At 44.7% G+C, this 19,214-nt stretch overlaps 1 protein-coding gene across 3 annotated transcripts in view; it reads right to left on the bottom strand.

The window, feature by feature from the left end:
• Positions 1–19,214, bottom strand: part of GRID2 (glutamate ionotropic receptor delta type subunit 2) — a 1,415,717-nt gene that overhangs the window by 35,300 nt on the left and 1,361,203 nt on the right. For 2 of the 3 annotated variants that reach the window (XM_056106635.1, XM_056106634.1), the window contains 2 exons: positions 3,883–4,123; positions 938–1,360 (listed from right to left, as the gene is read on the bottom strand). In XM_056106635.1, the coding sequence (XP_055962610.1) occupies positions 938–1,360; positions 3,883–4,123 (664 nt within the window). Of the gene's footprint in view, positions 1–937; positions 1,361–3,882; positions 4,124–19,214 lie in introns of those variants that run through there. The other variant, XM_056106637.1, reaches the window with a different exon arrangement.

Genomic DNA, 19,214 nt, shown 5'->3' with positions numbered 1-19,214 from the left:
TAACAAAAGTATAAAATACTCCGTTGGCAAACAAGGCGAGTCAGAGTGACATTAAAGCAACCTGCCTTTTCTAATTGAAAAGATCCCCAGCACTATACAATACCTTTTTTTGTGTGTTTTTTTAAAAACTAAAGCTTTATTCAACGAATTGCAATAGCAATGGCTGCCTCTTAATATATATATATACACATTATATAGGTGCATATATATGTATAGATATGAGATACTAATTTCTCGAACACAATAGAGGTTTCTGCCATATGATAACGTTTACTGTACATAAGAAAAAGACTTTTAATACTGTACAATCACATAAAGGTCGTGTGCACTGCTGCAGTGCAGGAGTGGTTTGAATTGTAGTCTCGACTGGTATATTAATGGCTTTTTTGGTAATCCTACAAAATTGCATTCTCATATTATGTGGCCTGAATAATCTTCAAATTATTTTATAAACAACGCAGGGGTTGCCTTTGGTCCAGAGTTAAAGGACACTCCACAGAAGCAGAGCACTGTATGGGTGCAGCAGAAGAATGTAAAAAAGACTTAAGTTATTGCAATCGTAGATTTTAAAAATAGAGACGTGTTACACAAGAGGCCTTGATGTCAAATTAATCCTGCGTCTACTCTTAGAATGCTCAGCGCACATTCCCTATACTTGAAGTACAGTGTCTGGAAGGGGACTCGTAGGATCCTAGTGTCCTCTATCCTGGGGGACAACTGAGTAATGAAGAGGCGGAGAGAAGGGACAGGGCGAGGGGGAAAGAAAGAGAGAAAAAGAGAGAGCGGAGGGGAGGTGGGGAGGAAAACCTAGAAACCGTTGCTAATTATCCTGATTTGGAAAAAAGTTACATCCACGTTCGTCCCACAACATTCCGATTGCTCCTTACAGAGGGAGTCCTACGAGAGGAACAGTGGCGAGACTCTGTTGGCTGTGAGCTCAGATGGAAGTGCCCCGATCTGGGTCATTGGCCAGATTGAGCCCCAGGGTGGGCGTTGGCTGATAAGGAATGGATGACATTGTTTTTATGGGGCTCCGGAAGAAGCCCCCGTTGGGGGCCCTGTGTCTAAACGGGCCAGTCCGGTGCTCAGGCACGTTGCCAAAAGCAAAGCCAGAGGCGGCCTTTGCCGAGAGTGTGCGGCTAAGAGTCTGAATCTGCTCTGGGATAAAGGTGGTGGTGGTGATGTGCGTGTTCCTGAAATCGCTGATCTGCTCCAGGGCTTGGCGTGTTGGCAAAGTGTCAATGTCCAGAGGGGTCAAGTCAATTGACGAGGTGGAAAACTGTTTATGGGGGCTGTCATCATCTGTGCACAAGCTATTTACTCGTCTATGGAGGTGCTCCAGGTCAATTTCCTTGTCATCCTGGAGATGAAGAAAAAGAAGATAAGGTTCTCATCAGTACTAGCTTCCATGGTTCAAAAAGAGTTCAGCAAACACGATAGGTCAGCAACTGAACTTTGGGGTCATTCCCTGCACAAAGTCTTATCGGGCACCGACTAGGAGCCGGCACTGTGCTAGCTTCTGGGTACCACTAAGGATTCAAGATAAGGTCATCGACAGCAATCTTTGTCTTGCCGTGGAATTTCCAAACGGGCACATGCCCCATGCAATGATAAAACGTGGGAGCGATGCTTGGGTGATGCCACTCTCAGGACAGGGCCAGACCAGGCAAAAACTGCCAATAAAAAGGATGGTTGTAGCAACTCCTGCCCCCACCTCTGCTTCAACACAGGCCTTCTCCCCTCTCAGGGGGTCCCATTCCAAGCCGGATCTGTTCCTTCCCACCCACTCAACTTCCCGTTTTTGGCGCCAGCGGTACATGGACTATTTATCCCACTCAAGTGTTAGTGGCGGTTACAGTGTTATTTCTCTTCAGGCAACGGAGACGTGAGGTGGTTCAGAGAGAGCAGCGTTGGACATAAGAGAACGGACTCCAGTGGAGGGAGCCCACGGGCTCTGTCTCGTCCATCGCGAGGCAACATTGTGAGGTCAGTTGACCTTTCAAGACCCAAGTCATGACATGCCAGCGACAGCTTTCACCTAAGACAGAGGTTTTGCTAAACGGACCTCACGCCCAAGAGACTTTGATCCACGCTAATGCAGTCCTTAAGAAGAGTCCAGTGAAGAAAAAGGATGCAAGACCTCAGCTATCCAGAGTTGTAACTGATTCATACTTCCCTCAGGATTTTCACTAAATATGAGCCAAAGAGCCCAATATTTTTGGAAAATAAAACTGGCGAGAAATCAAGTTGTCTCTTATAAATCTTCTTCATAGCCAAATTCAATAAATTAAGTTTAAAGGGACTTGGAAATACCTATTCATCATAAGAGGAGAAAATATTTGTATAATCTGGGTTAGCTGTCACGAATAAGATGGGGTATGTATTTTCTTTTCACTGGGCTATTAAAGTTCCTCAGTAAAAAATATTTTGATGCGCATAAATTTTTTTCCTTTCTCATTTGAAAATCCAATAAAAATATCCATTAATAGAGTATTATCACTGAGACTTTAGAGGAATGAGTGATATAATTTTATGGTTCCCACAGCAACTATAATGTAGTCATCCATCAACAGATATAATAATGCAAAAATTTAATATTAAATATATTCAAAATATAAGGAGCTTGGGGAGTCCTTAATTTCTACTTTTTGGAGACTATGACATATCAAATATAATGCTGCATTAATGTGGTCTTTTGCATGGACTCAGTGTCAGTCTTAAGAGATATCAGAAACTTATTCTGCAAAGAAAATACTGCAATAAAACCTGATTAATTTTTAGTCCCTATTCCACTAATTTAGAATGTCTGACCCTTCAGACATGCAGGAAATAAGATTTATCATTGGTAAGTTTTTCTTTATAAATGGAGACAATCAGTTTCGCATATAAGGAATCCTCAGATTACTTTAGGAAATAACCTTTTTAAAAGAATACATGAACTTGGAAAAGTTACTATTATGCAGATGAGAAAGATTTTAATTTGTGCATTAAAGCAGATACTGTTGGATTTTTCTCCAGGCATCTGTTAGTCAAGGTCTGATCACAAGAAGTTTAAAACTATTCACCAAATCAAATCCTGCAACAAATTAGAACCTGTTGTCTTTCATCCTAATTTGTGACGCTTTAGTGAATATGATTCGTTAATAAGATTTTCTGAAAATTTGTCCCTTGGGATCAAAATAAACCAATTAAGTAGTTTATTTGCACTTGAGATTTTTCTCTAGTTTAAAATCCATGAATTTGATTAAAAACAAGGTACATGCCACCTTAAAAAGAGATACAACGTGTAACTTGGTAATTATACTCTCAGGTCTCTACAAAAAAATTGTCCTGGCCCTGGAGTTAAGCAGACTCAAGAATAAGAGGAAAACAGCATTCGAGAAGATTCCACAATATGAATTTTTTTAAGGTTGGGCCAAAGGAGCTAAAGCTATGTATCACTCCTACTGATTTACACACAGGGAGCAATCTGGTGGTGCAGAGAAAATCCAGATTATTTTACTGTACCACTGCGTTTCCGATCATCAAGATACAAATAATTTACCTACACGTTAAGAAACAACAGGGAAAAATAAAGCATCTCTGTGAACTGGTCAAGGGACATACCATCTTTTCTTTTTTTTTTAAAAAAAGTGGAACTAAAGTCTATCCTAAGCTTTGGGGGAATTTCAAAGATTATGATGCACAAGACTCTGCCCTCCAGCACTGCAGCCTACTCTTCCTTTTGTTGGGATACCCTTCCATGAGCGTTGGCAATTTCCACAGTTCCCAAGCCCATTTTCCACCTCCCACCCTCTCCCCCACGTGAGCCCGTCACCCCCTTCTCCCCAGACTCCCTCCCGAGGTGACGCCTCATCAGACACCGCCCAGGGGACCCAGTACCTCTTTGGAGGGCGCACGGGAGCCCTTGCGCTTGTTCCACCAGGTCTCCAGCATGGCGATGAGGCAGGACAGGACCACACCTGCGGCCAGGATGCAGAAGACGCCCGCGAAGCTCTTGATGTCCAGGGCACCTCCCTTCTGTTTCGTGTCCACTGAAGAGTACAGGTCACACTGGCCGTTTTTGGGCCACCATTTGTGCTTGAGGATGTCCATGTCACCGTTCTGTTGAAGTTCCAGGATCCTTGGGGCAAAGGACATGGTCAGTGTTAGTGCAGACACCTTACACAGGACCTTGGCACCCTCCTCTTACACCTGGTGGCTGCGGAGGAAGGTGAGCGGTCTGTGTGGGGGCCACACCTGGTGGCTCTGGGCTCACTCCTGGTGGGACTCAAGAAACCGTACGGGATACTGGGAATTGGACCTGGGTCTGCCGTGTGCCAGGCCAGCACCCTGCCTTCTGTACTATTGCTCTGGCCCTAGGTTGATCATTTTTACCTGGAGTTAGGATCAGTTAAAATGACAGCTTGACCCAGGTCTTGGATTACAGGGGATTGACTATTTATTTATTTACTTATTTATTGTTAGATTTTTATTAGTGAAACACCATGAGGTACAGTTGTAGACTTACAAATTTTTGTGCTTGGGTTTCGATTATACAATGATCGAGTACCCATCCCTCCACCAGTGCCCATTTCCCACCACCACGGATCCCAGTATCCCTCCCACCCCCATCCCCCCATCCCACCCTGCCTCTGTGGCAGAGCATTCCCCTTTATTCTCTCTCTCCTTTTGGGTGCTATGGTTTGCAAAAGACGCAATCATGTTAGGTCTAAAGTCTACTCTCAGTACGCACCTCCCATCCTGGGAGGATCCTCCCAACACCCTTTATTTGGTGCTCCCTTCTCTATCTGAGCTGCCTTTTCCCTAGCGTGTGCGGCTGGCCTCCAAGCCATGGAGTGAACCTCCTGGTACTTATCTCTGCTATTCTTGGGTGTTAGTCTCCTATTTTGTTACTTTATGTTCCCCAGATGAATGCAATCTTTCTATGTCTATCCCTCTCTTTCTGACTCATTTCGCTTAGCATGATACTTTCCGTGTAGTATCACTTGTATGTAAATTTCATGACTTCCTCTTTTCTAACAGCTGCATAGTATTCCATTGTGTAGATATACCAAAGTTTCTTTAACTAGTCATCTGTTCTTGGGCATTCAGGTTTTTTTTCAGATTCTAGCTATTGTAAACATCCAACCTCATCACAAAATGGGGTGATGAAGTGAACAGAAACTTTCTTAAAGAAGAAATCTGAATGGCTAAAAGGCACATGAGAAAATGCTCTACATCAATAATCATCAGGGAGATGCAGATCAAAACAGCAATGAGATATCATTTCACAACTCAGAGACTGGCCCACATCCAAATGAACAAAAGCAACAGGTGCTGGTGCAGATGTGGCGAGAAACGGACCCTCCTTCACTGCTGGTGGGAATGCCGACTGGTTCAGCCCTTTTGGAAAACAGTATGGACGATTCTCAAAAAATTAGAAATTGAGTTCCCATTTGACCCAGCAATACCACTCCTGGGAATATATCCCAGAGAGACAAAAAAGTATAGTCGAAGTGATGTCTGCACTTGTTTGTTCATTGCAGTACTGTTTACAATAGCTAGAATCGGGGATTGACTGTTTAAAACGTTAGAAATAAGTAGGTAGATTTTATGAGACTCCATGTAGAAGTATTTACGCTCCATGATTTTGACTTGTTTTGACTCATTGTGTCCAACATAAATCTCTAAAAATGAGCTAAATTCTTTTGTTTCGTGGCCAGATGTAGTGGTGCTCGAGGCTTACATCTGACTGTGCACAGTGATCACTCCTGGTGGGGTTCCGGGGGCCCTAAGTGGGGCCAGGGTTGAAACAGGGTTGGCCACATACGGGGCAAACGCCTTAACGGCCACGCCATCTGCCGGCTCCACATGAGAACTGAAGGTGACAGCAACATCCAGCCTGGATTAGATAAGAGCGAGACCCACCTAAGGGCTTGAAGTAAGGGAAGGCCCCTGTCCCCACGTCCAGTGTGGGTGTCCCCACGGCCTCCCCCTACTGCCACCTGCTGGTACTCTGGGTCACCATCCCTACCAGCACACCCTCAAGAGGGACTGTCAAGTCTTAGGAACTTGATTCATCTGCTACCAAAGCTTGTTCCACAAAGGAGTTTCTTTGATTAACTGAACGGTTCTGAATATTGTTAGATCGAGTTCACCCTTTTTTTCCAGCCTCCATGCCAAATAAAGTCTTTTGCATTTCCAGAATTTCCAAAAATGTGTCCCTGGATACAACAGGATACGGTGTGTACTTTTAGAAATTTTCTAGAATGAAAAGGGTTCGTTCCGTGGCCACTAAATTGGAGAGAAAGTGTCTTGGCCAATTAAAAAGGCTCTAAGAGGACCCACAGACAAGAAAACTTAGGATTTTGCATTGCTATTAATTTAGCACTCTCCAATGAATCTGATTTTCCTTCTTATCGATCTTATTTTTCTTTCCAGTCCTCAGCATGTTTGTCTTGAGTTACTAACACACGTAAGTGATGCGGGGAACTAGGTGCTGGAGGAATGCACTGAAGAAATAGCGCCTTGGCCCAAGGGGCAGCCTACACTGTGTGACATATTACCTGTGTGTGCACCTGTGAAGCTGCTTATTTGACCTATTCCTGAATCTGCAAAGTCTTTAGCTATTCACCTATTTACTTCCTTTTGTTCTTGGGCCATAACCCGTGGAGCTCAGGGCTTACTCTTGGTTCTCTGCTCAGTGATCACTCCTGGCGGCCTCAGGGTACTGGGGACCAACCCCCATGCGCCCTACATGCTGCACACCAGTCTTACGTACCTATTTAGAGACACCAGCTAGCTAAACACCATTGACCACCTTAAAGGAAAAGTATAGTCACCGCTGGAAACATAATTATTTTTAAATATCATTTTATTGCTACGGACAGAAACCAGAGGGAATGACAACAGCCGTTGCTTTGTGAGAATGTGCTGGGTGCAGGTCCCCAGGCTCTCTTGGTCCTGCTTCTCCGGCTGTATTGGTCAGCATCTGCATGCCATCTGAAGGCCTCGGCCCTGTCTGTGACCATGTGTGGGCGCCTGAGTAATGCGATTCTTTCTCGAGTGTGTGCTCACTGTCTTCCCAACACAGCGCAGGGATGGCTATCGACTGGAGACACTCAACACTTGTGCTGCCAAACGGACCCTGTCATCACATTTTTTTCTATTTTTATCTCACTGGTGCCATTTTCTGACTGATTCATTCCCTCCCATTCATCCTCTGATTCACTAAATACTTCAGTGACTTCATGCCAGGCCCTTCTTGGGATACAAGATCGAGATTAGCAAACAACAGCTCACCCATCAGAAAGGCTCAGGCAACAGCACAGTTCTTTTTCTTTTTGTTTGACCTTTACTTTTTTATTTTTATTTTTTGCTTTTTGGGTCACACCCAGCAATGCACAGGGGTTACTCCTGGCTCCTGCACTCAGGAATCACTCCTGGCGGTGCTCGGGGGACCATATGGGATGCTGGGAATCCAATGAGGGTCAACTGTGTGCAAGGCAAACACCCTACCCGCTGTGCTATTGCGCCAGCCCCTACCTTTATTTTTTAACTGAGATGATATTGACATACATAACATGTTTCAGGTGTCCGTTATTAAAAATTTGCATTTCTGTACACCATTAAGCACTCCATTATCCTTTACCCTCTATCCTCTGCTTTGCCATTTGGCGCTTTTACCTAAATAATTTCCTTCCCCCAAGCTCCCAATTTCCCTTCTCTTCTGGTAATGACAAACTGATCTCATAGTCTAAAGGTCTGTTTTTGTCTTGTTCAGTTCACCCATTTTTCTCTACATGCCACAAGTGAGTAGAATTACAAGGTGTTTGTCTTCCTTCATTTGCCTTAGGTGACAACCTCAAGGTTCATCCATGTGTTGCATATAACAGGATTTCATTTATTTGTTTAAATAGCTGAATAGTATTCCATCATGCATTTATATCACATCAACTTTAGCCAATCATGAGTTGAAGGGTATTTAACTTGCTTATGGTTCTTGTCTATTGGAAACACAGCTGCTATGAAATGACAAGGAGGCATATATCTCTCCCTGTGTTAGTGTTTTTCTTGCAAATACTCTGACGTAGAAGAACTGGATCAGATAGGATTTCTGTTATTTTGAGAAACCACATACTGCTTCTCATTGTGGTTGCATGATTCATATTCCGGCCAATGTACAAGGTTTTGCTTTCCCTCCACATCCTCTCCAACACTTATTTTTTCCTTTGGGATGTGAAGTTCCCTTTTTATGGCTGTTATTCATGTTATGGTATACTTGAGTCCTTCCAGTTTTCCTTTGAGGACTTATTATAGACAACACTTTTTTGCTGTGATATCTGCTTTTACTCATGAAGTGTGCCCATCACTTCTACACCTGGAAATATTCTGGTTTTAAAGATGATCGTTGAGGTCTACTTTCTCTCTGTCACATATTCTAATTCTAATCAGAATACAGACCTTAAATCCAAACAATGACTACTATATTTGATTGAGTGAACTGGGTGATAGGGATTACTGAAAAAAAAAATAGGAAGGAACATTCTCACGATCACGATCATCCTGCTGTTCATCGATTGCCTCGAACAGGCACCAGTAACGTCTCTTTCATTCTACCCTGAGATTCTAAAAAGTGCCACATTCAAGGTTCTTTCAGGGTTAGGAGAATGAGATCCATCATTGTTACCGGTATTTGGCATATTGGGTATGCCACGGGGAGTTTGTCAGACTCTGCCGTGTAGGCAGGTTACATTTGGTAGCCTGCCAGGTTGTCCAAAGCAAGAATGAGATAATAGGATGTCGCTTCCGGGAGCTGGGTTTTATAGTCTCTGGGTCTTGGCCGTTGATGGGATTACACAGCGCTGGGGGGGGGGGGCAGTTGGTGGGTGTAACCCCCGCCAACTGGAAGATGGAGGATCTGGGTGGAGGATGCTCAGCCCCGATCCAAGCAGGCTTGGAGATATCAGCCCCGGGACCCGCATGCCTTTGTTCTTTTGCCGGTACCTTTATGTGTGTGGAGAGTGGTCTCAGCATGGTTGTGGCTGGTTCTGGAGGTCTTTGGCTGCCGGGGTTCTGGTAGGGGTGGGAAGGGGAACTCAACCTGCCCCCCTCCAAGGGGCCCTGGAGAGAAACACTCTAAATACTTGAAATATCTTTTTCTGTAGTTACTCTCAAGGTGACAGGAACATACAGGTGGTTGCGGTTTTGCAGATAAATTCAATCTTTGGAGACAGATAGAACCAATGGACCACAGATCCCTTAGTGAAGCACCCATCAACCGCGACCAATTTCAGGAGTCTGGGCTGATGAGAATAGAAGTGATGGGAGGAAATATAAGTGTTTTCTGATTCTTTCTTGCTGTAAAATCAAATGCTCCTGGAAATTCTTCAGAAGGATCTCACTGTATCCTTGTATAATTTATCAAAAAAAAAAAAAACCACTTAAGAGAATGGTTAGTACAATGGGAGACTAGCACCCAGGAGTGGCTGAGATTAGTACCAGGAATTTTGCTCCATGGCTTGGAGGCCAGCCACACGTGCTAGGGGAAAAGGAAGCTCAGATAGAGAAGAGAGCACCAAATAAAGGGTGTTGGGAGGACCCTCTCAGTGTGGGAGAAGCATGCTGAAAGTAGACTATAGACCAAACATGATTGCCACTCAATGCCCTTTTTGAAAACCACAGCAGCCAAAAGGAGAGAGAGAGAAAGCAAAAGGGAATGCCCTGCCACAGAGGCAGGGGGGATGGGGGGGATGGGGGTTGGAGGGATGCTGGGACCCGTGGTGGTGGAGGATGGGCACTGGTGGTGGGATGGGTACTCGATCACTGTATAACTGAAACCCAAGCACAAAAACTTGTAAGTCTATAACTGTACCTCATGGTGTTTCACTAAAAAAAAAAAGAATGGTTAGTAATATCCAACGCATTGCCTTAAAGACTGATGGGCAAACTTTAAACTCAATGGAGTACGTTCTCTTTTTCAGTACTCAAAAGCCATATCACCAGTTAATAAGTTTAAAATCAATCCAAGGGAAAGTTTTGCCTTTCAATAATCAGCAACGTCAATGTTATGCACGTGTGTGTAACAAACTAAAAGTCTAGTCGCAAAATTATTAAAGAGGGGCACAATATGATGGCATCACACTCATTTCCAACTGCCAATATCCCTTCACCACAGATCACAGACCCTTCCTGACTGCCCCACTCCTGGAGAACCCGAGTTATCCTGTCAAGAGTCTAGGACTTGCATTTTTTTTAAATGAAATCACAGTGAGATAAATTACAAAGCTTTCATGCTTGAGTTTCAGTCATACAATGGTCGAACACCCATCCCTCCACCAGTGCACATTCTCCACCACCAATGTCCCCAGCATCCCCCCTTCCCAACCCTCCCCCTGCATCCATGGCAGATAATTTCCCCCATACTCTCTCTCTACTTTTGGACATCATGGTTTGCAATACAGATACTGAGAGGCATCACGTTTGGTCCTTTACCTACTTTCAGCACACACCTCCCATCCTGAGAGATTCCTCCAGCCATCCTTGACTTAGTGATCCCTTCTCTATCCCAGCTGCCTTCTCCTCCAGCTCATGAGGTGGCTTCCAAATGTGGAACAATCTTCCTGGCCCTTGTGTCTACTGTGCTTGGGTGTCAGTCTCATATTATGTTATTTTATATCCCACAACTGAGTGCAGTCCCGTCCTTCTATGTCTGCCCGTCTTCTCCTGACTCACTTCATTCAGCACGATCCTCTCATGACCATTAGGGGTTGCTCTCCTGGGGCACCGTCTGCCACCTCATTTGTTTCCTATATGCCATGAATGAGCTGGGTCGTGCAGTAGTTATTCTCTGACTTATTTCACTTAGCCTCTAGTTTCACTCACGTGGCAGCAAAGGGCATGACTTCATCTTAGGAGAGTCCACCGGGTGTACGTCTTATCACATCTCCCATGCCTCTGTCCACTGGCACTCAGGTTGCTCCCTTGCCTTGACCCCCATAAATATCCCTGGGTGAACACAGGCACGTGGGCACTCTCTGAACGAGTATTTTTTGGTTCTTAGCCAGATATGTAAGAGTGTAGTTGCTGGATTACATGGGATTTCGGTTATTACTATTATTATTAATTTATTTTCGTTTTGGAAGCTGTACTGAGAAGTGCTCAGGGCTAACTCCTAGCTCTGTGCTCTGGAATCACTCCTGGCAGGGCACAGGGGCAACCCTAGAGGGTGTGGAGGATCGAACCTAGGCAGGCTGCGTGCAAGGCCAACCAACACCCGACCCTCTCTACTACTGCTCTGGGCCGGGGAGCTCATTTTCCAGTTTTGGGGTATTGGGCTGAAAAAGTGTTCAGTGGGATGAGATCATATGTTGCCTGAGACATAGTGTTCATTCCCTGAAAATCCAGGGTCCCTGAGTAATTCCAGGAGTGAACCTGAGCACAGAGCACAGGAGTCCCCTCGAATAACTATCAGATACAATCCAAAAGCAAACAAAGAAACAAAAAATTTTGGGGGAAAATCTCCATACTGTTTTCTGTAGAGAATGACTCAGCCCACCACTGAGGGTCTCCCTGGATGCCCCCCTCCATCCTTACTGTTTCTGGTCTTTTTGACATAGGTATGAGGAGATGCCTCTTTGAGTTAGCAATGAACATTTTAGTAGAGCAAAATACTTTTTTGTTATATGCTCAATTTCCACCAGATGGCAGTCTTTGATCATCCAGCGCAGCGTAGCAGGGCCGGTCAAGTTTAATTGTGGATTTGGGATGAGTAAAATCTAAGCTCTTGGTGTTTTGAACACATAAATGATTAGAAGCGGAGTTTAATATTAGATGACGATGAGCAATTGGATGAGTAAGACTTGGGGTGTGTTGGAAAACTTCGCGTTCATGCCAGAGTGACACTCACTGTACTTTGGAGTCTGATTATGGTGAGACTGAATGAGATTGTAAACAAAAGCACTGGACTCATTTTTTTAGCTTTTCGTAGTTTACCCAAACTCAAAAGCTAGAATGGCCATTCTGGGCATGCATGATTGCTATTCTGTCCTTGGTTCTCTGCTTGTACACACTCAGTGGAGAGTTGTAGTCCTATTGATGAATAAGCGATTGTTTGATTGTGAAGAGAGTATCCCATTTCCTTCTTTGTCCCAAGGTATTATTAAAACATTTGTAATTTCAGTTAACCGGAAAAATCATTGAAGTTCCTAAATGTAGCTCACTTGAAAATGCTCAATCCATGAAGTTTATCCTGCATACTTGAAATTCTCCACTGATATAAAGAAACAACTTTTCAGGGGAAAGAACTAGGAAGCAAAAGATCCTTTTTTCATATTTAAATAAAAATGCTTATCAGGCTTGAGGTATTCATCTTAAAAATCTTTTTTTTTTCCCTTTGAAGACAATAACCTTTGTCTTGAGAAGGGCATTATCGATTATTTACTATTGCTTAACATGACTACTTTAGCCATTGATTTCCAAATTTATAACAAAACACGTCACTGAAGGATGGATGCAAAGTCAACTAGAAAGTTGACTTTGGTTTTGCATTTGAATACTATGATGGTCTCTAGGTTTTATTCTAATTTTCTCATCCACAGCTAAATTTGTACACCATAAATTTTATCTAAAAAAAAAAACCAAAGAACATACTAACCCACCTGATTTTCAGTTAATTTTAGGGCTAAAGAATTTGGGGGGGTAATTATAGACTTAAAAATTATTTAAGGGTTATTATTTTCAGACTGTGGGTTTAGGAAGCCCTGCGACTCTTGGCGCTGGAAGCTCCTCCTCCTGCTTCTAGAGGCCCGACTAAGAAAAGGAGACTGAGGACCATCTCTGCTTCCCACCTCATCCATTCCACGGGTGAGCAAACGGAATCAGAACAAAACTACCCAACAGATCATGGTAAGCACCTCTGAAGAGCAATTCCTATGGCATGCTCTGGTGCAAAGCAGTATATTATTATTTTTTTTTTAGCCAGGCACAAAAGATCAGACTTCAGCCTGCACAACTGTGGGCTATTGTGAGGGCTTAAAGGATGACTATTTCTGCAGTGTTCTAGGACACTCTCTCTGACACATCTGCTGGGAAGCACATTAGTAGACATCAACTGCCTTTTATTGGTGAACAACACAGAGAACACGAAGTGGTGCTGGCGAGAGCTGAGTTTTACCTCAACACAATTCTCACTGAACTCTCCCTAAAATGCAGCTCTTTGAATGAGAACTCTCTCTCGGGCTGGAGAGACAACAGGAGAGTGGGTAAGGTCTTCACGCAGTCCACCTGGGTTTGGTCCCTGGCATCCCACATGGTCCTCTGAGCCCCATCAGTCGTGATCCCTGAGTCCAGAGTCCGGAGGAAGCCCTGAGCACCACTGGGGGTGTCCCTTCACCCCTGCCCCCTGCCAAACCCCAAAAAAGCACCTAAAAAAAGAAATGTCTCTTAGTTTTCAATGTGTGTCAGACCCCAATTGTCATCAATGCTTCCTTTACACCAAACAATATAATTGTAGCTTGATTGCAAATCTATTCATATATGATTTGGAAGTGCAAAGGAAATGCCGCTCCTCTCTATAACGTAATTGATCTTCCTCAGGAGAACAGGCCTCTCGAAGAGTGGGAACGGGACTAAAATTATCTCAATAGGATTTAAAATTTAATAGGGTCATAATTTAACACGTCTCTAGTTGGAGTCCAATTTTCGGGCGAGAATGACTCAATCCTGCCCCCTCCCCACTTCTCCTGCTCTGACCCAGCCCGGAGCCAGGGCTCACAGCGGGAGGTGATTCCTCCCAACCGAGGCTGGCCGTGGCCAAGGGTGCAAGGCTCCATTCTGGCACTGGCTGAAGGTCGCGTGGCTCTGCCGGGTCCTCCTCTGCAGGGCCTGCATCCCTCCGTGCTCATGGGCTATCCTCAGACACTTGAGGGGTTCTATGAGCCCTGCTACCACCATCTCCTCTGTGGGCTGTGCCCTGGGCTCCCTGCATCCAGACACATGGCAGCCACGGCTGGGGCCAAGGAGGGTCTGAAACTTTTTTTTTTTTTAATTTTTAAAAATGTTATAAGTTAGTTTGCGATATTTGATTTTTACATTTATAATTCAAACACCCATCCTACCACCATGACACCTTCCCACCACCAAATTCGGGATGTTTCCATCCCAGGCCCCAATCCCTGTCCCAAAACACAACCAAAATAATCACTTAATCACTTAATCACTTAACTTCCCGTTAGTCGTCGATTTGCTTGAGCGGGCGCCAGTAACGTCTCCATTTGTCCTTGTCGCGTGTTAGTGTAGCCCAATGGCATCTGTTCGCTCTGGGAACATGAAGAGCCTCAAACCGATCGTTCATGATCTTGACGAAGAAGTCTGACCATCTGGTAGGTGGGCGGCCACGCAGTCTTTTGACATCCCGTGGAATCCAATCAGTAACAGCTCTAGTCCAGCGGTCGTCTTTAAATCTCATTACGTGACCAGCCCATCTGATTTTCGACACCTTGGCAAATGAGACAGCGTCCCTGATCCTTGATCGTCGACGGATGTCAGAACTCCGGATTCGTTCTCTCATTTGAGTGAAACGTGATATTCCAAGCATAGCTCTTTCTATTCTTCTTTGGGAGACCTGAATGGCATTCTCATCTTGTTTGCGTAGGGCCCAGGTCTCTGAGGCATATGTTAATGCAGGAAGAACAGTGGAATCAAAGAGATGTGCCCAGAGCCGGAGGTTCTTCATCCTCTTAGCTATTTCTTCGACGTTCTTGAAGGCGTTCCAAGCCGCTCTCTTCCTCCTGCGCAGCTCGGGTGCCAGGTCATTTGTCATGTTGACTTCTCGACCTAGGTACACATACCTGTTGCATTCGGAGATGGTCGTTCTGTTGAGAGCGAATGGGGCGTCAGGAACGAGGCTGTTTCTCATAAACATTGTCTTCGTAAGATTCAGCTGTAGTCCTACCTTTCCACACTCACGGTCAAAGTCGGCCAGCATTTGTGCCGCTTGGCTGATGTTTGGTGTTATTAAAACAATGTCATCAGCAAAGCGGAGGTGGTGTAGTTGCCGACCATCTATCTTCACTCCCATTCCTTCCCATTCCAGTCGTTGCATGATGTTCTCGAGGGTGGCACTGAAGAGTTTCGGTGAAATGGTATCACCCTGCCGCACCCCTCTTGACATCAACGATCACTTCTTTGTAGAATGGTGAGATCCTGGTAGTGAATCCGCAATACAGCTCACGGAGGATCCTGATGTATTGGGCTTGAATGCCCTGATTGGCTAGGGCTTCAATGACTCCTTCCGTCTAAACAGAATCAAAGGCCTTCTTTAAATCAATGAACGTTGAACAGAGCGGCATCTTGAACTCCCGAGAAACCTCAATGAGCTTGGTTATTGTGTGGATATGGTAGATCGTGCTGAATCCTTTGCGGAACCCGGCTTGCTCGCATGGTTGTCCTTCATCTAGTGTCCTGCCAATCCTATTTAGGATGACTCGAGTGAACAACTTGTAGATGACAGACAATAGGCAGATCGGGCGATAGTTGCCAATGTCATGGATGTCTCCCTTCTTGAACAGTAGTACGGTCCTGCTGGTTTTCCATTGGGACGGAACCTTGCATTCAGACAGGTAGCGAGTGAAGAGCCGAGCCAGTGTATTGATGAGTACTGACGGCAGGTTCTTCAGGTGTTCAGGTCTGACCTTGTCTGGGCTGGGTGCTGTTTGTTTCTTTACCGACGAAATGGCATGTCGGATTTCGGAAGGGAGAACGTTGGGAACAACATATCCATCCTGTGGAATTTGGTATGTCGGGAAGTGGACATGGCTATTGAAGAGATTTGAGTAGAAGTCATGGATAATCTTCTCCATTGCTGTTCTGGAGGATGTGATGGATCCATCAGGACGCCGGAGGGCAGTCATCTTGGTCTTGTAGTTGGCGAAGGACAGGCGGGTGTAACGAATACTTTTCTCAGTTTCTGCTGCATCTACCAGTACTTTGACACTAACTCCACTACCCAGCCGTTGCCACACTCCAGGATGCTTTCTGGATCCGCGCGGCCGCAAAGCGGCCGCGAGACACATCATAAGACATTAAATACCCATCTTCCGGAATTGTCGTACCATATTTGATAGGGTTCAAATATGGTAACACCTACAAGGGTGATTAGAGGTCGCCCCAAAAGCCTCTATCCCTCTCAGAAAGACTGGCAAGCTACCGAGAGTATTCCGCCCGCACGGAAGAGCCTGGCAAGCTATCCGTTGTGCATTCGATATGCCAAAACCAGTAACTACAACTGGTCTCATTCATTAACCAAAATAATATATTTCGTATTGTCTGTTATGAAGAACTGCTGAACATGCTTACAAAAGAGTGTTCATAGAGGAAACAGTGTGAAGATTGTTCTGTTTTGGCAGGAGCCATTAAGACATTCTATAGGATATCACTGACATGTTGTTAAAGTTTGGGTGGCAAACTGAATATGGCACTTTTTTAAAAATCTCAGGGCTAGGATGAAGGAGACATTACTGGGACCTGCTTGAGGCAATCGACGGACAACTGGATGATCGTGATCATATATATATATATATATATATATATATATATATATATATATACTGTCACTGTCACTGTCCTCCCCTTGTTCATCAATTTCCTTGAGCAGGCCCAGTAACATCTCCATTATACATATATATATTTCCTTCTATGATTTGTTGCCTGCTGTCTGAACCCCATCAAATATAGTAATTATGGAGAATGAGCATGGCTTTCATGATCCTGTGGCCCAGGAATATGTTCACTCATATGTGAGGCTTGGCCTGAGCATGTTGAAAGTAGCCTGGGGCATGGCAGCAGTTGGGTAGTGGAGGTTGGCTGCCGGGTCTGGGTCCCTTGGGAGCAGGAAGGGTTCTCACCTGCCTACCCCGCCCTGGGGCATCCTGACTGGAAACAGCCTGGTGCAGAGTCCAATGGCATGGTTATGGGGGCCTCATGTTATGCTCTCATCCAGGAGAAGCAGCCGTGTCCTTAAACTTTTCCTGACCAAAGGCCCTGGTTTCTGAATCATCAAGTCTTCTCTGGAACTTGAACCTGGTTTCTCCAGGCACCTCTGTCAGGATGCTTAAGTCCTCCGACCTTCTGTGTCCCAAATCCATCTCTGGAGGCCCTGGCAGAGAGGGACAGTTTTTCCACTCAGTGCCAGATATCTTCTTCCATCTCAGGACTTCAACTCCTTGGCCTGTGACAATGAAAGGGAATCTCTCTCTAACAACAGAAACTTTTTGATCAGAGACACCGAATACTTAATTTGGAAGGAAGGGAACAACTCGGAGCTCAGGAAATCCCTTGGATGCATTATTTTTTAATATTTACTATGTTTCTATGTTAAGTCCAGGTTTATGTAACCTCAAATTAAGAAGATATTTAGGAAAGATTCCCATCATTTATTAATGTCTCGTGTCACTTGCCTCTGCTAGAAAATAAATTAGAAGTGGAAAAAAATGTATTTTTGACACACTTAATGGATCTGTTTTGGCCCAGAATACCCACATTATTAAATTCATTTGCTGGGTTCTCACAAAATTTTCTCTCTCCATGGTTACTGAGGAGGCATTAATAATAGCAGTAGACAATTTTCTGAAAAACGTCGCTCAGTAGGGTTTTCATCCATTCATCACTTCTTTTATTCTGGTCTTTGAAACTGTAGGTGATATTGGCTTGAAGCAAAAGCATGTCTTAAATATTCAGATTTAGCATTCAATTAACAATAGTGGGTCTCTTATTGGCATATATGATGGCACTGTTTGAGCATCAGATTTGTGAAAACACATTCTATCAACTCCCTGTGAATCAGGCATTCATTGACTTTTTTTTTCCTAAGAAAAATCTCTTAATGGTTGGTTAGGAACATTAGATACAGCAAATATTTATCGATAACATCTAATACCTCAGTAATACCCAATAGTCGAAGGGAGTTTAAACTGGACTTTAGCTAGTTCGCCATTCTAGTGCCAGGGACTTAAATCCAATCCACCATGAGTGCCGAAAGTCACTGAGGAGAATGGGGCCCGTCAAATCACTTCATTAATATCGACACCTATTGTTGGCAGGGGGATTTCCTGAACTCCAAGCGGGAGGTACTAAGGCCCTCCTGGGTGATCTAGAGCAAGCTGGTCAGTGGCCAAGTGTTTGGTCCCAAAGAGGGTAGATTATGTGGCTCTGGCCATGCAGGGGTGACCCTGGCCACCCCGCAGAGCTTGATGGTCTCTAGGCTGCACCTGGCCATGCTCAGGGAACCAGCTCGTATCTGGGTTCAGACTGGCTGTATGCTGAACACACACCCCAATGCATTGAACATCACTGGGGCCCTATTAATGCCCCTGAGACCTGGAGTTAGTCAACTCTGGGGCCAGTCATCTTGTTTGCCTCACTGGGCCACATGGACTCCACTGAAGCTCCTCAGGACCTCCTTCTGTGGACACTGAAATAGGCCAGAGCTAGACTTGGTCACTCTCTCTGAGTCGCTGACCAGTTTTAGAAACCTTACAATAAATACCCGTCAGATTCTATTTCATTGATATTGAAATATAGAGGGCTTAAGTAGTTGGTCAAACTGACAGCATTAGAAATGATCAGAATCAAGAGAGAAAGGGAAAGGAGGAAGAGGAAGAGAGAGAGAGAGAGAGAGAGAGAGAGAGAGAGAGAGAGAGAGAGAGAGAGGAAGAAAAGTGCCTGCCACAGAGGCAGGTCCGGTGGGGGTCGGGGGGAAACTTGGGGGCACTGGTGGTGGGAAATGTACACTGTTGGAGGGACGGGTGTCGGAACATTGTAGGACTGAAACCCAATCATGAACAACCTTATAACTGTGTCTCTCATGGTGATTCTGTAGCACTGTGGCACCGTCCTCCCCTTGTTCATCGATTTACTCTAGCAGGCACCAGTAATGTCTTCATTGTGAGACTGGTTGTTACTGTTTTTGGCATATCAAATATGCCAGGGGGACCTTGCCAGGCTCTGCCATGTGGACGGGATACTCTCAGTAGCTTACCAGACTCTCCGAGAGGGACAGAGGAATCGAACCCGGGTTGGCCATGTGCAAGGCAAACGCCCTACCTGCTGTGCTATTGCTCCAGCCCATGGTGATTCAATAAAAAAAAAGAATCAGAATCTGTTTAGAAACAAGATTTTTTAAATTAACATTCCATAGAAACTTCAACTAAGTATTATATGGAATAGTTAATATG

Source organism: Sorex fumeus, unplaced genomic scaffold (assembly GCF_029834395.1).
Source record: "Sorex fumeus unplaced genomic scaffold, SorFum_2.1 ptg000136l, whole genome shotgun sequence".
In the NCBI taxonomy this organism is placed as follows: domain Eukaryota; kingdom Metazoa; phylum Chordata; class Mammalia; order Eulipotyphla; family Soricidae; genus Sorex; species Sorex fumeus.
Note: the sequence above shows the minus strand (reverse complement) of the source record. Positions and strands in the feature narration are given on the sequence as shown.